The following is a 21,997-nucleotide window of genomic DNA, read 5'->3' on the forward strand; positions in this document are numbered from 1 at the left end:
AGAAGTGTGTTTCTTCAGATTTTTTTCCATCTCTCAGCATGATTTTATGTCTTCATTTGGCATCCCCAAAGGCGCAGAGGATTTTGAGGAACGAGGAAATGCTTGTGCTTTTTTTTCCTTTTAAAAGAAATCTGTAACCCGTATGTATATGTACATCATGTACACATATATGCACATGAATGTAGACATATATGCACATAAAATCTCTTAACAGAAAGTTTTTGTGTGTTGGACAGCAAATTCAAGAGAAATCCAAAATGGTAACCAACTGCAAACCCAGCTTTCTCTGCGTTGCTCATTCTTTGACGCATGTCTTGGGTGTTCATAATCCCTCAGGCAGCTTCAAAACAAAGCCCAGGTGAGCTTTGAAGGTTGAAAGTGGAAGTGGACTGAGTAAGAACTATATAATGGAACTGGGCGGTCTGCTCTGGTTGTCAGGCTTGAGGTGGGTGTGAGGGCCCCATGCCCACCTCACTCCTGTCCACCAGGCAAATTTCAATCACACCCTGCTCCTTCCCTCTCCTCCTTCCAGGCCAGGGTTTTCTCTTGGCTGGAAGCCAAGCCCTCAGTAGCACTTAACCTTGGACTTTTTTCATGCAAATCAGAGTATTCTAGGCCTACCCCATCCCCCTTGCCAGGGCCTTAGCTCATTCAGTGTGTGAGGCCACAGACTGCATGCAGGTCCCTGCTCTAAGGAGAGCTCTCACAGCCCCTGTAAGGAGAGGAGGGGGTCCTTCCCTACCCCTCTGTTTTCAAAATCCTGAAAGGATGAGGCTGGCCAGTGAAGGCTGAGCTCTGGGGGGGTTTGGGGGGAGGGCCAGTGGGCCAGCTGAGGCCCAGAAGTTTTTCTCAAGTGTTGGAGGCTCATTTGATGAATAATGCATGCAGAGACTTAATGCCGCAAGACAGCTCACTGGAAGAGGAACTTGCCCTCCGACTGGGGAGAGTGCAGATCTACCAGGGCTAAAGTGGCTTGGTGAGCCCGACCTTAGCTCTGCACCGTCATGACCTCATGACCGTTGCTGGGCATTTGTTCCCCACCTCCCTCCCCCCAACAATGACAGAATGTTGGATAAATACACGAACTTGGAAAGGACCACGAATGCTTTAATCACTGAGATGGCAAAATCGTTTGAAAAATTCCATCTCTAACCAGAAAGAGAATAAATCCACTTATTTCTCACTAACAAGGGCTTATCTTCTAAGTGAGATTAATGAAGACTGATGCCTGCTAGGTTTGTGAGGGAGGAAAGTGAAGGACTATGACAGGGAGGAAAACGTGGGGTTGGGGGGAAACCAACCAGTTTCTGATATAAATCAGTTTCTGATCTAGATAGGGAGTCCCTCCCCCATCATTTATTAGCTGCATGGCCTTGGGTAAGTTCATTAGTTTTTTTGTGTCTTTTCTAAAATGGGTGTCATGATTACGCTTATCTCATGGTTTGAGGGTTCGGAAAGGATTAAAGGAGATAATATATGGAAAAGACTCAATACATATTAACAATTGTTAATAAAACCCCACATTCTGGCACATAATGCTTTGTGGCCCAGGGGGAAGTGACTCAAGCTTTGAGTCTAGGATCCCAGCCCTACAAGAGGCAGCAGCAGCTGGCCTCAGAGGCCCCCTTGCTTGGTGTCCATCAGGGCAGTGACTCACTTCCTTCTGCCCCATCTGCTCCTGCTGTGGACTTGCCCTTCTTTCTCTGCCTGGGTGCCTTTGCTCCTGCCTCCCTCTATCTCCACTGTTTGTCACTCCTTCTGAGCGAATGCAAGTCAATTGTTTGTCAATTCCTTATCCCACATTAGGAGCCTCTCTTGGGTTGATCTCTCCTCCTTCCAGGCCAGTTAACTCAACGGCTGTATCCTGAAGGAACTTCCAGGTCAACTCGGTGTTGGTGGTGGCAGTTTCCTGCTTTCTTTGCTTCTACATGGACTTTTATCCCCGTCAACATAGGTTTCTGGCTGGCAGCTATCACAGCTACTGTTTCCTGAGCTCCTGCTTCTGGCTAGCAATACACTCAGTGCTTTTCATGCATCGTTTGATTTCATTCTCGGAGAATCATCTCATTTAATCTGTAGTACAGCTGGATGCCATTGGTAGCAGGTGGCGAGGCCCTTTTACAGATGAGGAAACTGAGAGATGGAGATGTAAAGTCATCTTCCCCAAGCCATACAGGTAGGAAGTGGTGGAGCCACGATTCAAAGTAAGGCCTGTCAGACTTCAAAGTTCACATTCCAAATCACTATGATATAATACTTTCCTACAATAACAATCACAATGAAATGTAACATGCTTACAATGCCATGGGGCCCGAAGGAGGGATGCAATTAACTCAGCTTATGAATCAGAAGGCTGCCAAGCTGAAATCCGGAGCACTAAGTGTCACAGGACACTAAATGTCCCCTTGGACAATTGAGCCGAGTCTTAAAGAATGCATGAGTTCACCAGGTAGCGAAGGGAGGAAAGGCATTCTAGGGAGAGGGCATTTTAGCCAGGCCAGTCCTCTGGCTAATTTTCATGAATTTAAGAAACCACATGCAGGGAGTTGGGTGGCTTAGCACCAAATCAGCTTGTGGCTTGTCTAACTCTGAACAGATAGCTTTATATCAGAAACTGGATTCACCTTGTTTCTGAAGCCTAAGCCCCTAACTATACCCTAGTTCCAGTAAACAGGTCCCTATCTTGTTTCCCACTACTTTCTGGCGACCTGCCCTGTTGCCTTCTACTTTTCTTCCTAGGCATCTGATTACCTGTTCTCTCAATCCAGAATCCTCTCCCTCCCCCAAGGGGGCCACTGTAATGACTTCATATTTATGGAGTGTATGAAAAGTGCGTATCGTCCTTTGGGAGAATGGCTCCCCAGGCACACCTCTCAACATGTATCGTGAAGTGAAAACAAAATTCAGGGCTTCTTAATGAAATAAAACCAACTCTCCCAGACTCATAAAATAAAGACCTTTTGTTTCAGCCGCTTTTTGGCAAAAGGCTCCTGTTTCCTTTCTGAACGCTTACTTTGAGTGATTTCACCAAGATTTTGTGAAGTTCACACTTGCGGTTACATTTTCCGCCTCGAAATGAACTCAGGCTTTTTGACTTGGTATATGTTTTATAGACAAACCTCATACTGCTTAGTAACTACAATTTTTTTGAGAAGAAAATTTGCTTGAGCCATTTGCTTGGAGAGGTTTTGTCTCTAATGTGTGTGCTCCCTCCAATAGTGGTCTTTGTTCCTTCTTGATGGGACAGGTGTTCACCTAACCATTCATCAATGGTAACAGAACATCACACTTCAGGGGTATGATAAAGATGGCTCGGGGGAGAGGGAAGACTGTCCAATGACAACACATGTGTGGCAAAAAGCAGATCATGGGAATTGTTTGGAATGGGCCACTTGTCAACAGTCACTTACGTGTAGGTGGCCAATATTTTCCTGTTGGGGCATTTATTCACAGAGATCAAAAGTCAACACCATAAAGTGGGGAAGAGACTACTTTGAGCTTCGTCCTGGGGCTTTGAACCAGCCACCTGGGCTCTCAGGGCTCACTTTCCTTACTTGACCACATACCAGAGAAATGAGATGTTTCTACATGTGTTCAACATAAGGGGTGGTAGGCCATTCAGCAGTCAATGAGTGGTGGTGATTATTACAGTAAGTACTATTATTATTCCTCCATTGATGGGACGATAACAAAAGGCCTTGACTGAGTTGGGAAACTTTTTAAAACTTCAGCAGGTTATCTTTCCTAAGCTCTCTCTCTCAAGGAAACAAAATGCTCTCAAAGTGTCCATTTTAACTGAGAATAGGAAAATGCTGTGAAACAGCAGTCCTTCGGACCAGTTACAACTTGTTCTCTCCAGCTGAGCATATTTTGTCTTCCAAGGCTTCCTTATGTCTCAGTGATACCTTTGAAGATGGTGAATCGGGCAAGAATTGCTCAATTACTTTGCATTTTGAACAACGCTGAGCTTGTGACTGGCGTCCCGCGAGGGGCCTCCTTCTGGGTTTCAGTCCATCATTGTGGGTAATTTCAGGCCCTCACTGTGGCCGCGGGCCTAAGGAGATTCCTATCAGATCCCAATCCACATTCTGAGCAGGGAGATCTCTGCTTATTGCTTATAATGACCCTGCAACCTCCTAGTCTCGCTTTGTAACACATGCTGAAGACAGCAGAGTAATTTAAGATGTACTGCACTTTCTCCAAGCTATTAGGCAGGGCTTGTGGGAGTCTCAGATGCTCCTTTTATCTCTGGGAGGGGTGCAGTCTGGGAAAATTCCCCAAGGAAAGCACTGTTTGCTTCCACAATGTGCTCCCCCGCCAGGAAGACGCTCTCTCACTTCTGAATTTCTCTAGGAGAACCAGAGAGAGCCCTCTAGGGGAGCCTGTAGGAACCTGCCCTGTCGCTCCACTGCCACGCTGTGGCTCTTTGTGAGCTGCAGGAGGAAGGGCTGGAGGCACAGGAGGGTAAGGGCCTTGCTGTGACCTGTTGGAAAGGGGAGGAAGTCTCCAGCCCCAGGCAATCTGAAGTATCCAAGTGCTTGCTTCTTCCCTTCAAAACTGCAAAACAGTCTGCTCCTGTCCTCCCTGACGAAGGTAGGGACAGAGGCTTGGAGAAGGAGGCAGGAAGAGAGGCAGGGGAGGTAAGATGGATAGGGTGGGGACAGCTGGGCACCGTGAATGATGAACATGGAATGATGAACAGGGCAAAAGTGACCTAAGCCAGATGGTCGCAAACCTTCCACATTCAAAGACTGTATGTATATCATATCGTGACATTTTTTTTTTCATTCATTCAACAGTGTCTGTCATTTATACCATAAAAATCATTAACATTTACTGAGGGTCCACCTTATATGTTTACAGGTTTAATCCTCCAACAACAAGGTCCATTTTACAGCTGAGGAAAATAGGCCCAACAGAGGGTGCAAAACACCACAGAGCTAATAAATGGAAGAGTTGGGATTCAAACCCAGGAATGATGCCGAAGCACTGATTTTCGGTAGGTGGACTGGGGTGCCTCTGGCAATGCTGAAGACATTTTTTGGATTACCTTGACTTACAGGGCATGCTGGCATCTAGTTGGCGGAAGCCTGGGACCCTGCAAACATCCTACAATCCAGTATAACTGCCCATGACAAAGAATTACCTGCCCCAAATGTCAATAGTGCTGCTATTAAGAAACTCTGTGCTGAAGGCCAAGCTTTAACTTCTGCACCCTACAGCTCTTTGCACAAGTCAGATTACTCATTCTTTCCTTCTGCCCTTTCAATGTCACCCTGAGGACCGGTTATGTAGGAGAGGGAGCCGATTCCCACAAACGAGGTCTGCTTTTGATCAGAAAGCACACTGAGGAACATAATCCTGTAAGAAACTGCAGTTGGGATTGGGTACGAGTTTTGAGGTGTTCTGTGTCTTTCTGGAGCTCTCCTATGAATTAGGATGTTGGATCCTCACAGATGGAGGCCTCTAACAAGTGCCTGGAAATTCAAGACGGGTTATGCCATTTAGGAGGTCACGGTCAATATTAAGGCAATTAACAGTCACACTGTCCAGGTTCTGGGATATTGCGCGCTCAGATGGGAGTGTGGTGGGTGGCCCAGAGCACCAGCTGACCCCACACATCTGCTCAAAGAATCTCTGCTGGGCCCACTCTAGGAGGAATCAGCTATTCCTCTGGGCTTTTGATCACATTCCTCCTTGAGGAGATAAACTTTGCTGTCTTCTCTTGCTCTTTGATAGCTTTAAAATAACTCAGGGTTAGCCACTCACAAACGTTCTAACTTCTCTTCCTTTTATCAATCATAATGCTTACATTAAAAGAAAAGTGCTTAAGTAATGTGTTCACTGTAGGAAAAAACATATATAGATAAGCAAAAAGGGAAAAAAAAATCATTCCCATAATCATTCTACCCAGAGATTAACTACTGTTGACATTTTACACTTTTCCCCTACTCATAGATTTTACACAAGTGCAATCATGTTGCACATATTGTTTTGGGGTCTGCTTGAATATATTGGGGTGTCTTTCCATAGTAACAAGTCTCTTTTTTCACCAGTCTCTTTTTTTTTTTAAACCCGTTGTGTTGTATTCCATATATGTATTTGACTTTCTTAAAAAAAAAAAAATCAGGGGCGCCTGCGTGGCGCAGTCGGTTAAGCGTCCGACTTCAGCCAGGTCACGATCTCGCGGTCCGTGAGTTCGAGCCCCGTGTCGGGCTCTGGGCTGATGGCTCAGAGCCTGGAGCCTGTTTCTGATTCTGTGTCTCCCTCTCTCTCTGCCCCTCGCCTGTTCATGCTCTGTCTCTCTCTGTCCCAAAAATAAATAAACGTTGAAAAAAAAGAAAAAAAAATCAGGTGGAATGATGGGGACCCACAGGTTACAGTCATGATGCTTCCTTGAGTTTAACTCTTTTTTTTTAATTAAAAAAATTTTTAATGCTTATTTATTGTTGAGAGAGAGAAAGGCAGAGTGTGAGTGGGGAGCGGGAGCGGGAGAAGGAGACACAGAATCCCAAGCAGGCTCTAGGCTCTGAGCTGTCAGCACTGAGTCCAACGTGAGGCTTGAACTCATGAACTGTGAGATCATGACCTGAGCTGAGGTCGGATGCTTAACCAATTGAACCACCCAGGCGCCCCAAGTTTAGCTCTTATTTAAAGGCTGAGTGTTCCAGAACCAGGCCAGGGGGTGCTGAAAGCCTGAGAAAGTCTTTCAAATGCTCCATATTTTCAGCAACTTTGACAGAAATGGAGTGGTTTCCCTTCCATCCCCCACATTTCTACTACTCTCCAATGAACACAGGGAGTTCTCAGCCCTGAGTGTCACAGACAACGCTTTAAGGGTTACCTCTGAATGGCCAGTTACAGTCCTGGGGCATAGCAGAGGTGACTTGGAAAGAGGAGGAGGAAAAGCAGGGAGGAGAAGACGGAAGACCAGAAAGGGAGGGGGTGGGGGAGCAAGCAAGAAGTAGTCTAAGAATAAGGGAGTGCAAGACCCTGAGACACTGCTTTGTGTGGAGCTGGGTGGTACCAGCCTGAGCCACCTCCGCCTGCCCTCCCCAGAGGGGATGGGAGGTTTTCCAATGAGGTCACGCCAAGTCCCTGCTCTCTGATTTAAATGCTTGTGTGCTCACTCACTATCAAGCTTTTCAAATGCTCACATCTGGGCTGCATTACCAAAGAGGCCCATGTGTTTGCAGAAGATAATTTACAGCAGCAAATAACAACCCCTGGCCTGGGGAAGTCCCCCGCAACCGGGGGAGTTTGGACTCACATGGAAATAGAGAATTGGTTCCATGAATTACGGTGCAGAAATAAATGATGGGGCCTCTATACACCCATGTGGCACACGTGTATTTAGCATGTATCGTTGAGCTTTTATAACTAAAGAAAAGACAAAGGTTTAATCCTGAAGTTCATAAAGGGAAAGCTAAGTGCCCTCACCTTCAATGTTTTCTTTCTTCCATGCAGAAGCAGCACGTGTTTTTGAGCTGCTCCCTGCGTCCTGGGGGAAACTAACCAAGAGAAAGTCGCCCTCTCCCCGAGACCCCCCTCTCTGACTGCAGGACCCCATTGTTTAGCTTAGGACTCAGTGAGATGATGCATGTCAAATATTTAGCCCAGTGCCTGCCATAGGGTTAATACTACATTTCAATAGAGGGAAAACTTCTTGAGAGCAAAACCGTATGGTATTTTTCTTTTTCATAAACACTACAACTTTTTAAAAATTGATATTTTCTTATATCTTTATAGCACTTTGCAAAATTATTTTGTATCCCAATCTCTCTTTATTTGTCACACCAACTTGAACAATACCTTACTCACTGCCTTTAGTGCACCATATCGGAATCTGGGCCAGAATGTGGGGGATTTGGGAGTTGGAGGGGTGTGACCGTATAGTTTGAGAAATTCCTAGGACGATTCAGAAATGTGTCCCCCCTCCCTCTGGGGAAGTACTGGAATGAAACGTACTTAAAAAAAAAAATCTAATCTCTTTTATTAAAGTGATCAATTGTTCACTGTGAGAATGCCATAACTTACTGAACCTATCTTCATTGTTGGCATTTGGATATTTCTAATTGTTTACAACAAAAATAACAGGGATGCATATCCTTGTAATGTGCTACCACTGTAGGGAATCCTTTCTCATTTGCATTAACTACTTGGTGACTGCACCTCAGTGACTGCTCTCAGCTATGGAATGAATAAATCACAGGGATGGAAGGTACAACATGGGCAATACGGTCAGCCGTATTGTAACAGCACTGTATGGTGACAGAGGGTAGCTACCCTTGTGGTGAGCCCAGCATAATGTATAGAGTTGTCAAATCATTATGTTGTACACTTGCAATTGATGTAACATTGTGTGTCAACTATAGTTCAATTTAAAAAAAAAAAAAAAAGAGGTCCTGCGTATTTCCAGAGGCTCCCGTAGTGACCAATATCCAAACAAAACCAAAAGCCATCTTTGGTTCTATTCTTCACTGACTAAATGTGTAGCCAACTCAGGCAAGACCTCGAGGGTTATTGGCGGTGTCTACTGGGATATAACTCCCACCAACAGTTTTGTTCTCTCAAAAGAGAAGGCTAGAGGCCCTCTGGGAGGCACTGGACTTCACAGGGATGCATGTTAATCGCCTTCCTGAGATCTCCAGAGAATGACATTCCACTAAGTGACCTCCATCAGTTAATTCTTTGTGTGCTTTTGCCTTATCATTCCTTTAATTAAGTTGCAGTAACAACAAGTACTTAATTGGAATAATAACAAAGACTATTATGATCTCATTGTACTGTTGGGAGGAAAAATTACGCAAATAATTAAAAAGTTGATAAGGGTTTTAAACATGCAAGTAGTTAAGGGGAAGTAATGGCTTGTGATTATGGGATACTCTCGAGATAACACTCAAGTAAGTGCTGAAACTCACAGAATGAGTAGCAGGCTACTTGGGTATCTCAGGAAGCTGCTTCGAAAAGATAGGACTGCCTTATGAATGACTGAATAGGAAGGAAGACAGAGCTTTCTCCCCTCTTATTTTGAGACCAAAACTAGACCAGATATCAGCTGTTCAAGAACGAGTTCACAGTCTGGTGACTAAATAAATGGTAGTTGTTAAGTTCTCCAAAGACAAAGGGTTTTGCTGAGGAGGTATGCTGCGGAAATACTACATGTGTGTGCAAAGATAAAAAACCAAGGATGTCAGGGCGCCTGGGTGGCTCAGTTGGTTAGGCATCTGACTTCAGCTCAGGTCATGATTTCGCTGTTCCCGAGTTGGAGCCTTGCATCAGGCTCTGGGCTGACAGCTCAGAGCCTGGAGCCTGTTTCAGATTCTGCATCCCCCTCTCTCTCTCTGCCCCTTCCACACTCACACTCTGTCTGTCTCTCTCAAAAATAAACATTAAAAAAATTTTTTTTAATTAAAACAAGATTTAAAAAAAAGCAAGGATGTTAACTGCAGCCTACATTAACATAGACATAATTGGAAGCAGCCTAGTGCTTCATAGGGGACTGGACACCTCAATTACGAAAGTGCAAAGAAATAAAGTAGATTTTTACATAAACAAGGAAAAATCTCCAGGTAAAAACAAAGTAAGTCACCAAGTAACTATCATCCTTACTTTTCTCTAAGAATAAAAGGGAGCTGGAGGTAGAGGGGAGGGAGGAAGGCTGGGGAGAGAGAGTAATTTCATATAATTTGAAATGTTTACAGTGACACTATAACATTTTGTGAAAAAATATATTGATGTTGGGCCACTGCTCAGACGCAAGATGAAAATTTCTCTATTCTCTGCCCCCTGCTTAATTACTAATGCTCACTTTTTCCTATTGCTTGCTAGTTTGTGTTTGCCCTTTTCTCCATTTCCACAAACACACACACTCATGTCATACTCTTTCCAGGAAAGTCCTGTATTTTTCTTTAGGATTTCCTCCCATTTCTCCACACCAGCTATGCTCCTGGACAAATCACCATTTATGTGACCTCCTTCCTGGGTTTCAAAAATATGATTTTTTGTGACATGAAAGAAATTCTAGGGCCAGCTTGCAGAGCAAAAAGCAAAAAACAAATTGGGGATCATCCATACTTTATTTACTGAGTAAGGAGCAGTTATGATCCACAATCACCATCAATTCATATAAAACAAGATGCTTAAAAAAAGGTGGGACATCTTATTACCACACTTTGGATTTAATGTAGCAGACTCAAGTGAAAATTTTGTTAAAAAGTGTGTAAATCAATATGATTTTGTTAGGTAATCATAGTATATAAATTCTAAAAAAGGATAATAAGAAGCTTCCACGATGATGTCATAAAACAAAGCATATTCTTTCTTTCTTTTTTTAGTTTTGCTATCAAAATGATAAAAGGATCTGCTTCTGAACTAGACTGTCTAATGTGGGGCTTGAACTCACGACCCAGAGATCAAGAGCTGCATGCCCTACCGACGGAGCCAGCCACGTGCCTCAAACAAAGCATATTTCAACATCCAAAACATAACATAAGCCCAGAACACAGAAACATGCTTTAGGTTGATCTAGCGTTACGAAAGCTTATTTAGATTCCTGGGAAATCTACTACCTTACCTTATTTTACCATATTTGGCTTCAGACAAAGAAGACAGCTTGTCATGAAATTTATCATCAAATTCAGGTAGTGAGAAGAGTGGTTAATGCACAAAAAGGGGCTTTCAGCAAGACTGGTAGTGTTTTATTTCTTAAACTAGGCACAGTAACACAAGTGTTAATTTTTATAACATTTTATTTATCGTAGAGTGTGCATATTTCATGTGGAAAAACATTCCCATCATGGGCGGGCTCTAAGAAATCACTGTTTGAGTTGAATGCTTCCATTTCTGGAGGAAACATACATGGAGGCCCATAGGTATGGGTAAGTGAATTTCCTAATTAAGCAGAGCTCAGAGAATAGGTCAAGGACTCCTTACATCTTTCTCAGCAATCTCTCTGCCTGCAAGCTGAATTCAGATTTCTGTACGGCTAAGATAATTCTTTCCATGAGCATTTGTTTGCATTTTATCGTCTATTCAAACTAAGGCGTGAAATTGTATAAAATTCAATCCTTTCCACAGTCTAGGAAATGTCCATACATAACATGTAACAGTAAATGTTTGCCATATTTCAAATGAAAAAAATGCTAAAGGTATGTTGAGTCAGAAACAAGCTATGTACTAAAATACAATGTATTTTTCACCTTTAAGTTGATCCAGAGGACTTTGAGGAATAAAGGAAGGTGATTCTACCCTTCATCTTCAAAGAAAACAATCCTACACGGTATCTATGGCAACTTAGTCTCCAGACTAAGACAGTAGAGAATCTTTTTCACATAATGTTTTGATGGGTCTGTTCTTTTTTTTATTCTCTAGTGGATCACAGATTTTTTTTTAAGGGAGGTGAGAATGCTGGACGTTTCTATCGATACCTACCTCACAGCGAAGTGCAAAATGGTTGCGCCTGGTTTCTTGGGCAGATCATGGTCAAGAACTCGGTGATCTAACTGTAGCCAGTTCTGCTGACCTCTGTGAGAGTAAAGCAAAGAAAAAGGATCAAACAGAAGTCAGGGAAAGGTTCAATAACACACAGGGTTGGCAAAGCTGTGGGGAAAGTGTCATACACGGGTGGTAGGTGTATAACCTGTTACAACTGGTACTAAGACCAATTTAACAATTACTATCTAAATTATAAAAGCATCTGCCTCCGAACTAGACTGTCCACGTGCAAGAGTTTAGCAAGATAAACTTGTGCATGTGAAAAATGGCCTAAGTATAAAGTCACTTACTTTAGCATTGGTTGTAAGAGGAAAAAGGCTCAAAACAACCTACACATGTCCAACAAGGTCATGTTTAAAAAAAATAATTTAAACTGAGAAATAATATACAATATAGCCACACAAAAGAGGGAGAGTATGTTTACAAACCTATTTTTAACAATTTCCAGACATGGTGTTGAATGGAAAAGCAAGATGCATGACTGTGAGTACAGAATATAGCCCTTTTAAAATTAAAACACACACACACACACACACATATATAAAATATCTCTGAGATGATAAATAAGAGACTAACACTGGGTGCCTTTGGAGGTAAAAAGAAAACTAATTGAACCTTAATACATTAATCTTTAAATTCTTATTAAATATGATATATGAATATTTTAGATAGTCAAGAAGGAGAAAACTGGTTTAATGAAATCATCGGACACATATAACAGTACTACAGTTTCTTTAAAAGTACAGGGTCAAAGGCTCTCTGAGTGCTGTTTCTATACGTATATTATGGACCTCCTAATATTTAAGCTTGTATTTGTTTATTTACTCAAAAGCCTAAAGTTCATGGATATAAACAGTTCTCCTTAAATTGTGACCTCTCAGGGATTAAAAGGATTGATGACTTGGGATCATTTCCATGACTTTTCCAAGGCTGTCCAACCAGTTGGGCCATTTTAGACTGTATATTCCCAGAAGGCATAGACTCCATTTTGCTTGCTTATGTAAAACTCAAAAACATGCAAATAGTGATGGGGTGTAAAATTATAATAAAACCTGTAATGGGCCAGAAGATATTTTCCAACCTATTTTGGTCTTTGAGTAAATAATTTTTAACTCAGAAAACTCTAAGCTGTAGTCATTTTAAGTAGATAGGAAATACTAATAGTAGTAATAATAAAGAAGAAGAGGAAGAAGAAGAGGGAAAAAAAGGAGGAGAAGGAGAATGGAGGAGGAGGAGGAGGAGGAGAAAGAAAATGGAAGAGAATGGAGGAGGAAAAAAATGGAGGAGAATGGAGGAGGGGGAGGAGGAGGAGGAGATGGTGGAGAATGGAGGAGGAGGAGAGTGAATGAGGAGGAGGGGGAAGAGAAGAATGGAGGAGAATGGAGGAGGAGCAGGAGAAGAGGAAGAAGAAGGAGGAGGAGGAAGAGCAAGAGAAGGAGGAGAAGGGTAAGGAAGAGAAAGTGAAGGAGAAGAAGAAGGGCTTCTCATTATTGAGCAACTACTCTGTGCCACCTAAGCTGGAACTTTTTACATATTGCAGCTATATTTTACAATAAGGTTGCAAAAAAGGTGGCAAAGTTAAGACTTAAGTTCAGGGCTTTGAGTACAAGACTCTGGATACAGGAAACTAAAGGGTGCTTTTATAACTTTGGGCTGGTCTCTGTCACTTACTAGTCTCAACACTGGAAAAAATGTGTCTTTGTTTCTGTGATTTTAACTTGAGGCTTATGATAATTGTCCCTAGCTTTACTTGGAGGACTATTACAAAGATAAATAAGCTGATATAAATGATATAAGGGGAAGTTTTTAGAAATACTTCTTTTGTGCATAAAAAATAGAAACATGGGGGTTAGAAGGTAAGAGATTCTTCCCCTGTATTTCATGCAGTTTAGAATGGCACTGAGTTAAAGACATATGCCAACTTCAGACATGTTCAAATATATGTCTTAAAATACATAAAATAGCGTATACTATCAGGTCTCAAAATATTTTAGGGAAAATGAGACTAATTTTGAATCATTTTTCTTGCTCTTATATAGGAAAGATGTGGCATCATTAAAAAAGCACAGTGTATATTTACATGAACTTGCGTGGAATCATGTCCAAGAATGAATAAAGCAAACTGTATAATACCGTATACAGCATAAATCAATTATATTAACCAAAGATGCACACTGAAAACACTATTATCTATGGATGAAATGCTTATAGTTCTAGAGAGGTCTAGAGTAAACTGCAACATTTGGAGTGGGAAGATAATCAAAAGGGACTGGCTTCAACTATCATGTTAAATGATTTTTATAAAAACACATTTATGTATATGTAATATAAAAATATTTTTTAAAGGATAAATTAAATATTATATTTAAAAAAATCTACCCAGGGGCACCTGGCTGGCTCAGTTGGAAGAGCATACAACTCTTGATCTTGGGTCATGAGTTTGAGTCTCACATCGGGTGTAGAGATTATGACAAAAAAATAATAAACTTAAAAAAATCCATCCATAATCTCACAACAAAATAAAATTAGAAGAACAAAAAGTGGAAAACTACCCATAACTCTATCACCGAGATATAATTAAGGTTAACGTGTTGTTTTACAGTCTCTGAGACTAAAATGAGATCAAAAAGCACTTATTGCTTATAACCTGCTTTTCTCAAATTTTTCCATCATCAAATATTCTAGATCTAATCAGTATCTCACGAAGTTGAATCTACACATTCACCTCTATGAAACTGTGCACGCAGGTCAACCCTAAAGCAAACTTTTTCGGCGAGAGGGTGACGAAGTATATATAGAAGTATATGGGTCAAAAAGCCCTTCATCTCACATCCATCGAACGGGATGGTAATCAAAACTCACAACTGTGTTGTAAAACCTATTTATGTCTTCATAAACAAAGCTTACTCAACAAAGCCTTTCAAAACAGTGGAATTAAAAAAAAAATCAAGTGAGTTGAAAAGATGGGAACCATTTTGGCGAAATTCAAGGCGGCTATCTCAGGAGGGCGAGACTGCCCTCTAGGGGTGAAAGACTGCCTCTGCACACCGATCACCAGGAGGTACTTCCAAGCATAAGCTCAAGGAACTCTACCCCGCCCTCCAGCAGGGCCACGGATTTATTTTTGTTGGTCACCATCACTACCTTTCTTATGTAACGGCACAACTCTATTTTTCCATTTCTCTTCTTGGCCTGTGGAGTAGGGCATAGACAGTGGCTACTTTCATTGACAAAATGTTCCCCTCAGCGTTGCCTTACTCTGTTTAGAGAAGTTCACTGAAGGCAAAAGGCTGATGTGGCATCTAGGTTGGAAAATACAATTCAGACAGCATCCTGGGAGGGATCCGACTCAGTGGTTTTATGGGGGGCGGGGGAAAGGGAGTGCTGAAAGAAAATACTTTCCAAAAATATTTACCAGACAAAGAAAAAGAGCTAGGCTTGTGACCAAGACATTCCAAAGAGACACCCTTAGACAGAAGCAATTTTCCAGACCTGTTCCCCAGAAAGGTGGAAATGGCCAAATCCACCCCCCCGCCCCCCCTCCCCCCCAAGCCCTGCTCATACTTCTTCTGAAAATAAACACAGCAAGAGCCAGAAGACACCTTCCAAACTGGTCATAATTCAAAAATAGACTCTGCTGTCACTTGCAGGGGAGTACACAGAGGACAGTTTGGAGCCAGGCTTCTTGGAAAGACTATAACCATCAACCACTGTCGCCAAAGGAGATAGCTGGAGGAGGCGCCTGAGTGAGACTTTCTTCTCCCAGGAGAGGATTTAGAAAGAAATCCCAGAGGAGAAGAGGGGGAGGGTGGCCCAAGGCATTAAAGAAAGTCATTCATATTATTCCTTTTCCTTCTGAAGAGAAAGTCTGATATCTGCATGCCTGATTTACACACTGCTTGGTTATGCTCACCTGAACTGGGAGCTTTCCCAGAAGCCATCCATGTAGCCAGGACCCCCTTTTCCTGCCCACCATGAACACTGTAGCCTGGGGAACTTGCAACACCAGTCATGAATTATGTAACTCCCAGGCATAACATCCTGCAGTGGCCTAGGATCTATGTGACACGCAGGGCTCACTCACCTATGATCTTGTCCGTCTTATATCTTGCTCCACTGTGTAATCATATACATTACCATGCTCATGCATTGGCCCATAGAATAAGTCTTCCCTGGAATGTCATCTCCCATTCCTCTCCACTCTACCCCAAGTCTACTTGCCTTGCACTGTCCATTGGTAATTACCCTCCTTTTTTAAAAAAAGTATTTATTTATTTATTTATTTATTTATTTATTTATTTATGTATTTATTTATTTATTTATTTATTTATTTTGAGAGAGACAGAGAGCCTGCAAGTGGGGGAGGGACGGTGAGAGAGAGAATCCCAAGCAGGCACTGCACTGTCAGCATGGAGCCCGATGTGGTGCTTGAACCCACGAACCATGACATCATGACCTGAGCCCAAATCAAGAGTCAGATGCCCAACCGACTGAGTTACCCAGGTACCCCTGTAGTCATCCTCTTGTGTGAATTCCACTCGAGTCCTCCTTTAGCCCTTTCTGGACACTGAACTTACTGCCAGTACCAAAAATAGCATGAGAGCTTCCTTTTAGTGGGTGCCTGTGCATGCCTGACCCGACTTAACAGTACATCATACTAGTACCCTTTACACGTGTCCTATATAGTCCTTATTATATAGGTACTATTATTATGCCCAATGTACTGATGAGAAAAGCAGAGGGTCAGAGATGTTAAGTAACTGGCCTAAAATCACATAGCTACCACAATTCTAAAACATCTACTCCTCGCCTCCCTTTCAACCTTTAACTTGCACCACTTTCCTCCTTACCCTCTATATTCTAGTCACAGTGGATTTTTTTTCTTTCTCAAAACTACAAAATAACCGCCCCCCCCCAAAAAAAAAGTCTAGCTCAGTCTCACCTCAAGGCTTTCACACTGGCTTTTGTCTGGAATGCCTTCCAACTTTTGCAGAACTGGTTCTTGCTTTTTATTACATGTCACCTCCTAGAAGTGTTCCTTGTCCACCGATCTAAAACTGCCCCCCCCAACCTTTCTTGATCATGGCCTTGATCATGTTCTTCCAAGCACGTATCGTTTCTAGTGATTTCTCACTGATCTATGTGCTTGTTCTGCTAGGCCACACCATTGCAATATAAGCTCCAGGAAAGCAAGCACCTTGTCTCTGCTGTGCACAGCTGAATCTCTGGAACCTAGGACAATGGCTGGCAATTGGTGAGCACTCAAGAAATATTTGTTGAATGAGTAAGTTATTCCAATATTCATGCTTTTTGTTTCTATTCTATGTGACCTCTCTAAATTAGGGCTAACAGCACTTACAGTTTAACCATATAACTTAGCCATTATGTATTTTAGGATTTCGCCATATTCTATTTGCTATTGTTGCATTCACAATCACTTACAACCTGTGTGTGTGTGTGTGTATGTGTGTGTGTATTTGTGCATGCGTCTAATCACTGATTCACACGAACTAGCCTTGTCTTTCCAGCGAAGAGCTTGTGGTCAGAGGTTTATCTGCCCTTCCTATTTCACCCAGCAGAGGACTGATCATACAGGGTCTCAAATAGTTGTTGCATGAACTGATAATTTTGTGATTCTGAGTGAGGTGAGTGATGTCTAGTTTACTTTCTTTCTGGTTTGTGGAACCCTATTCAGGAAGCATCCTGGGCCTGGGATCAAAGTTTTCAGGTTTTTGTGTCTCCCAGCAAGTGATTGCCTGGTGTTGTCCAGCCCAAGTCCTGAGCCTGATGGCATTTCCTGCGGGGGGTGGGGGGTTGGTGGGGGTGGGGGTGGGTCCTAGGCTAGTGGCCCACCTAGGCTGGAAATAATCAGAAGCAAGATATTAAAAAAAAGTAACCCCTTCTTGTGATTATTTTCTGCCTGGTTAAACTAAAGAACTGAAGAAACATTTGAACTTTGAGAGTACAAGAAGAATGCTCACTGGTAGGCCAATATATTCTGTGCCTGGAATGCATTTTCTTGAATTTTATATTTGGGTTTTTTTTTTTAACATTTATTTATTTATTTATTTGTACTGTAGTATTTATTTATTTATTTCCTGACAAAATGACTTCCAGCAAAATGCAACAAATTTTGTCTTTGAAGCCTAAGCAATCTTTTCATCCTTATACACTTTTAAAATGGCATTATAGATGTTGAATGTTTCTTTATTTTAGAGAGACAGAAAGAACATGAGTGGGGAGGGGCAGAGAGAGAGACACACACACACAGAATCTGAAGCAGGCTCCCGGCTCTAAGCTGTCAGCACACAGCCTGATGCTGGGCTTGAACCCAGCAACCGTGAGATCATGTCCTGAGCCAAAAAGTCAGATGCTTAACTGACTGAGCCACTCAGGTGCCCCCAAATTCTTATGATTTTATTGTTATATATAGGTCTAATTTCAGAAAGCATTTAAATTATTGATAAATATATACAATGTCCAAGTTAACATAAAAAAGGAAGGTAGAAGAAAAAAAGATAGTGAAGAGGTGACATAAAATGGACCTAAGTAGAACTGGAGAAGTTTATTCTGTATTAAAACTCTACAGTATTTTTCAGGTGGGCCACACATCTGCCTTTAAACTTTCTTGCCATCAACACCCAAGACATTAATTCTCATTTCAATATATGAGTGAATCACAATATAGTATTTCTTTTTATGGTTATTATTTTGAGAGAGAGAGATGGAGCACGAGCAGAAGGGGCGGAGAGAGAGGGAGAGAGAGAATCCCAAGCAGGCTCATGCAGAGCCCTATGCAGAGCTGATGTTGCAAACTGTGAGATTATGACTTGAGCAGAAATCAAGAGTCAGATGCCCAATGATTGAGCCACCCACACACCCCAAAAATCTAGTGTTTATACCAGTCATACACATCTACATTAAAAAATATGTGCAGATGTACTAGCAACAATAACAACCTCATTACAAAACAAATTTCTAAAACACTTAGGGAAATATTTTCGTGTTTAAAAATGATCAATATTCCCTTTCTTCTCCCTTTCCACTAATAGTCCTAGGAGAGAAATCCTGTTATTAAACAATCTTTAACTAAGCAGGGAATATTCTAATTCTTGGGGCATTTCCAGCAATTTTTTGCTAATTGTGAATGACAGTGAGTAGGTAGTCCAGATGAAAGGGAAAGAAATGAACGTTACTAAAAGACTTACGTGTCATCCGTAAATGTTATTCCAAAGTACTCCTTTTCTTTCAGGTTGAAATGTGAAGCCACAAGGTCCAGCAATTCTCTTGATAAAAGTTTGGGCTGTCAAAATAAAATGTTATCAGAAAAGCAATTTCGTTGCCTCACTCTCTTTTTGCTACCACCCTTCTCTGCCCCAAATAGTTCAAAGCAGCTTTTGTTTGTTTGTTTTTAAATATCTGCCCCCTTTGGCTGCCTAGGTTAATCTACTATAGACCATTCTCCAAGAGATTGGGAAGGGGGAGAAATGGTAATAGAAACATCAATGAGATTGTCAGTTTCATGTATTTGCCATTCAGTCCAGTAATTTACTTTTTCCTCCCAGGGGACAATGTATTTACTAACATGATGATGTTTTGGAAAAATACTTTTTTTAAAAGTCATTTTGAATGTTTATTTTTATTTATTTTTGAGGGAAAGAGAGCATGGGTGCACCACCAGTGGAGGGGCAGAGAGGGAGGGAGGGAGGGAGGGAGGGAGAGAGAGAGAGAGAGAGAGAGAGTCCCATAGCACAGAGCCTGCCATGGGGTTCAATCCTACAAAACATGAGATCATGAACTGAGCCAAAATCAAGAGTTGAATGCTTAACCAACTGAGCCACCCAGGTGCTCCTGAAAAAATACTCTTTTATAGGCACTATGGTGCTAGTGACCAAGACAAAGAATATCAAACACCTCACTACGTGGACTGTAGGAATAATCTTGCCTGCTGGGTGCCAGTTGAAGAGGCTGGAGACCCAAGGCTGTGGGATCAGAGATAAAACTATGACTCTACTACTCGTTACCATTTATTGTCCCAAACTCCTTCTATCCATTATCTCACTTTGTGCTCAGGATGAGCCTATGAGATAGGGGTTCTTATTGCCCTTTTATAGATGAGGGGGCCAAAGTCAAGAAAAACTAAGCACCTGGATTGATGTTACAGTCAGTAAGGGCAGGGAATTGAACCCAGTTCTGTCTGATTCCAAAGCCTACGCTTTTCATCTCTCTCTCTTGAGATGGAGTGATCTTACCCATTGCATATACGATTGTCACCAGTGTTTCCTAAACACTTAGAAGAAGGATCTAATCTATGAACTTTTGAGAAGCACTGGGCCTGGTGGCAAAATGCATGTTTTGGAATCAGGGGGAACATCCCGGGTGATAGCAGACGCCTGATTTGCAGGAACAAGGGGAGAAAAGGGTGATATGCAAGAGGGCATCTACATAGACTCTTTCTGAACTTAGAGCCAAACAGTTTAGGGCTCATTATGGTGGTTTGAGAGTTGGATGTTTGCTGCTGGGGAAGAAAGAATGGTCATGATTAAAAAAAAAAAGAAAAGAAAAAAAGAAAGAAGAAAGAAAGAAACAGGCAGAAATCTGGACTAAAAGGTCCACTCTGGCTAAACAGTGTTGACTATTTTTATTCTAATTGAAGCCTATGCATAGTGGGTGAGAAACAAGCCACAGAAGGGAGAAGAATTTAGGTTTGGTCAAAGGAGAGAGTTCTGGCTATAGCTACAGTGTGGCTATCAGAGGGAATTTCCACAATTTCTTTTTAGGTCCTTGGTCCACAGTGTTGAGTAAATGAAGAGACAAGGATCAACAATTAAAATATCACCACTCATATACTCCATATATATTACAAAAAGATTTCATTCTCATACGTAATCTAGCTTGATTTTAGCCATAATTCTTTGAGGGAAAGTAAGGAGTCTCAATCCTGGTGCACAGCTGATGAAGTGGGGTATTTAACCTGGACACTTCCGTGCGGCAGCAAAGTGGCAGGATGCAGATTTGCAGCTGACAATAACTCTTTTGGAGAAAGATTACAGGGCTCCGTTTACCCACAAGAGGTTCAGAGAAGTAAAGCTACTTCCTGGGGGTCACACAGCTACTGACGGTCAGAGCTGAGATTAGAACCCAAGGGTCTCCAATCCACATCCCCAGGATATAACTATTCTCACAGGTAGACCAAGTCATCTGACTTAGCAGCTGTCCTTTTGCCCCTCAAAGAATCCCAAGTCATTGGCACAGATAAGTGAGTAGCCTGAACAGAGGCCATGAGACTCACAGAGGGAACCAGTCAGTATGGGCTGTCTCTTCATGGGCAACACCTACCTGAACCAGCAGCTCCAGCCTCCTATCATCCAGGAGGTGCACCTGGCAGTGCCTGCCCTCTGTCATCTGTGGGGACAAGATAGCAAGAGTGGCATCAGTGCTGGGGCTGGCAAGCAACCCCCTGACCTCGATTTATAGTTTGTTTTACATGTGATGTGTTCAGCCTAAAAATGCCTTCAGTTGAGTCAATCAACAGCCTCGATCACAAACAGACTCATGAGGCGGCATTAGCTGTTGGATTAGTCAACCAATCAATTAATTAATTTACTCTTGGATGTGAAAAAGAATGAAAAGCAAAGACAACCCAATATATTGAAAAAATAATGTCTATACAGTGTATACAAGATTATACTATGAAAAGTTCGTTTCTTTCCTAGAGGAAACTACTACATTTATCATTGAATCAATATTTTGTTTTTCAAAGGAAAATTCCTAGATTCATTGATGTATTTTAATAAATAGAATACATGCATAATTGTAAAGGAAAAGATGACATTACAGTTAAAACTGAAAGTCTCCATCTCTGAAACGTCTGTCCCCTTTATAGTATATCACTACCATAATTAAGAACAATTACAAACACTTAAGATACATAGTTAAGAACAATATCCATCAGCATACATTTCCAATTATATTTATTGTCACTTATAATTGCAATACTGGGAAATATTCTTTGTCAAATATTTAAACAATACATAGAATACAAAGATCCCCCTTCACTAACTCACACTCCACAAATCATTTTACCTGTAGAAATCACCACCCTGTGAGTTTGAGGATAATCCATACAGACTGTTTTTACATGTATGTTCAGATATAGATATATACATATTTTCAAAAAATTCAGAGTAAATGGTTTGCTTTGAATATTGTTATATTGGACGTTACCTGAGTGAGAAAAAAGCCAGAGCAAGATTTAAAATAAGGACTAACTGGACAATACTCTTTAATACTCTTCTTCTATACAATGGGAAGAGTGAGAAAAAAGCCAGAGCAAGATTTAAAATAAGGTCTAACTGGACAATACTCTTTAATACTCTTCTTCTATACAATGGGAAGAAAGAAATAAATATGTCAGTTCAAATCACTTTACTTCTTTTGTAAAACCCACACAAACAAACCCCAAAAACATGTACTATGGAAAGAGAAAAATCAAATACTC

General features: G+C 41.6%; 1 protein-coding gene across 8 annotated transcripts in view; it reads right to left on the reverse strand.

The window, feature by feature from the left end:
* The window catches only part of FRMD4B (FERM domain containing 4B), a 324,549-nt gene that overhangs the window by 102,925 nt on the left and 199,627 nt on the right, over nt 1-21,997 (reverse strand). For all 8 annotated transcript variants that reach the window (XM_047850185.1, XM_047850187.1, XM_047850186.1 and 5 more), the window contains 3 exons: nt 20,836-20,901; nt 18,705-18,799; nt 11,434-11,526 (listed from right to left, as the gene is read on the reverse strand). In XM_047850185.1, the coding sequence (XP_047706141.1) occupies nt 11,434-11,526; nt 18,705-18,799; nt 20,836-20,901 (254 nt within the window). The remainder of the gene's footprint in view (nt 1-11,433; nt 11,527-18,704; nt 18,800-20,835; nt 20,902-21,997) is intronic.

This window comes from Prionailurus viverrinus, chromosome A2 (assembly GCF_022837055.1).
Source record: "Prionailurus viverrinus isolate Anna chromosome A2, UM_Priviv_1.0, whole genome shotgun sequence".
In the NCBI taxonomy this organism is placed as follows: domain Eukaryota; kingdom Metazoa; phylum Chordata; class Mammalia; order Carnivora; family Felidae; genus Prionailurus; species Prionailurus viverrinus.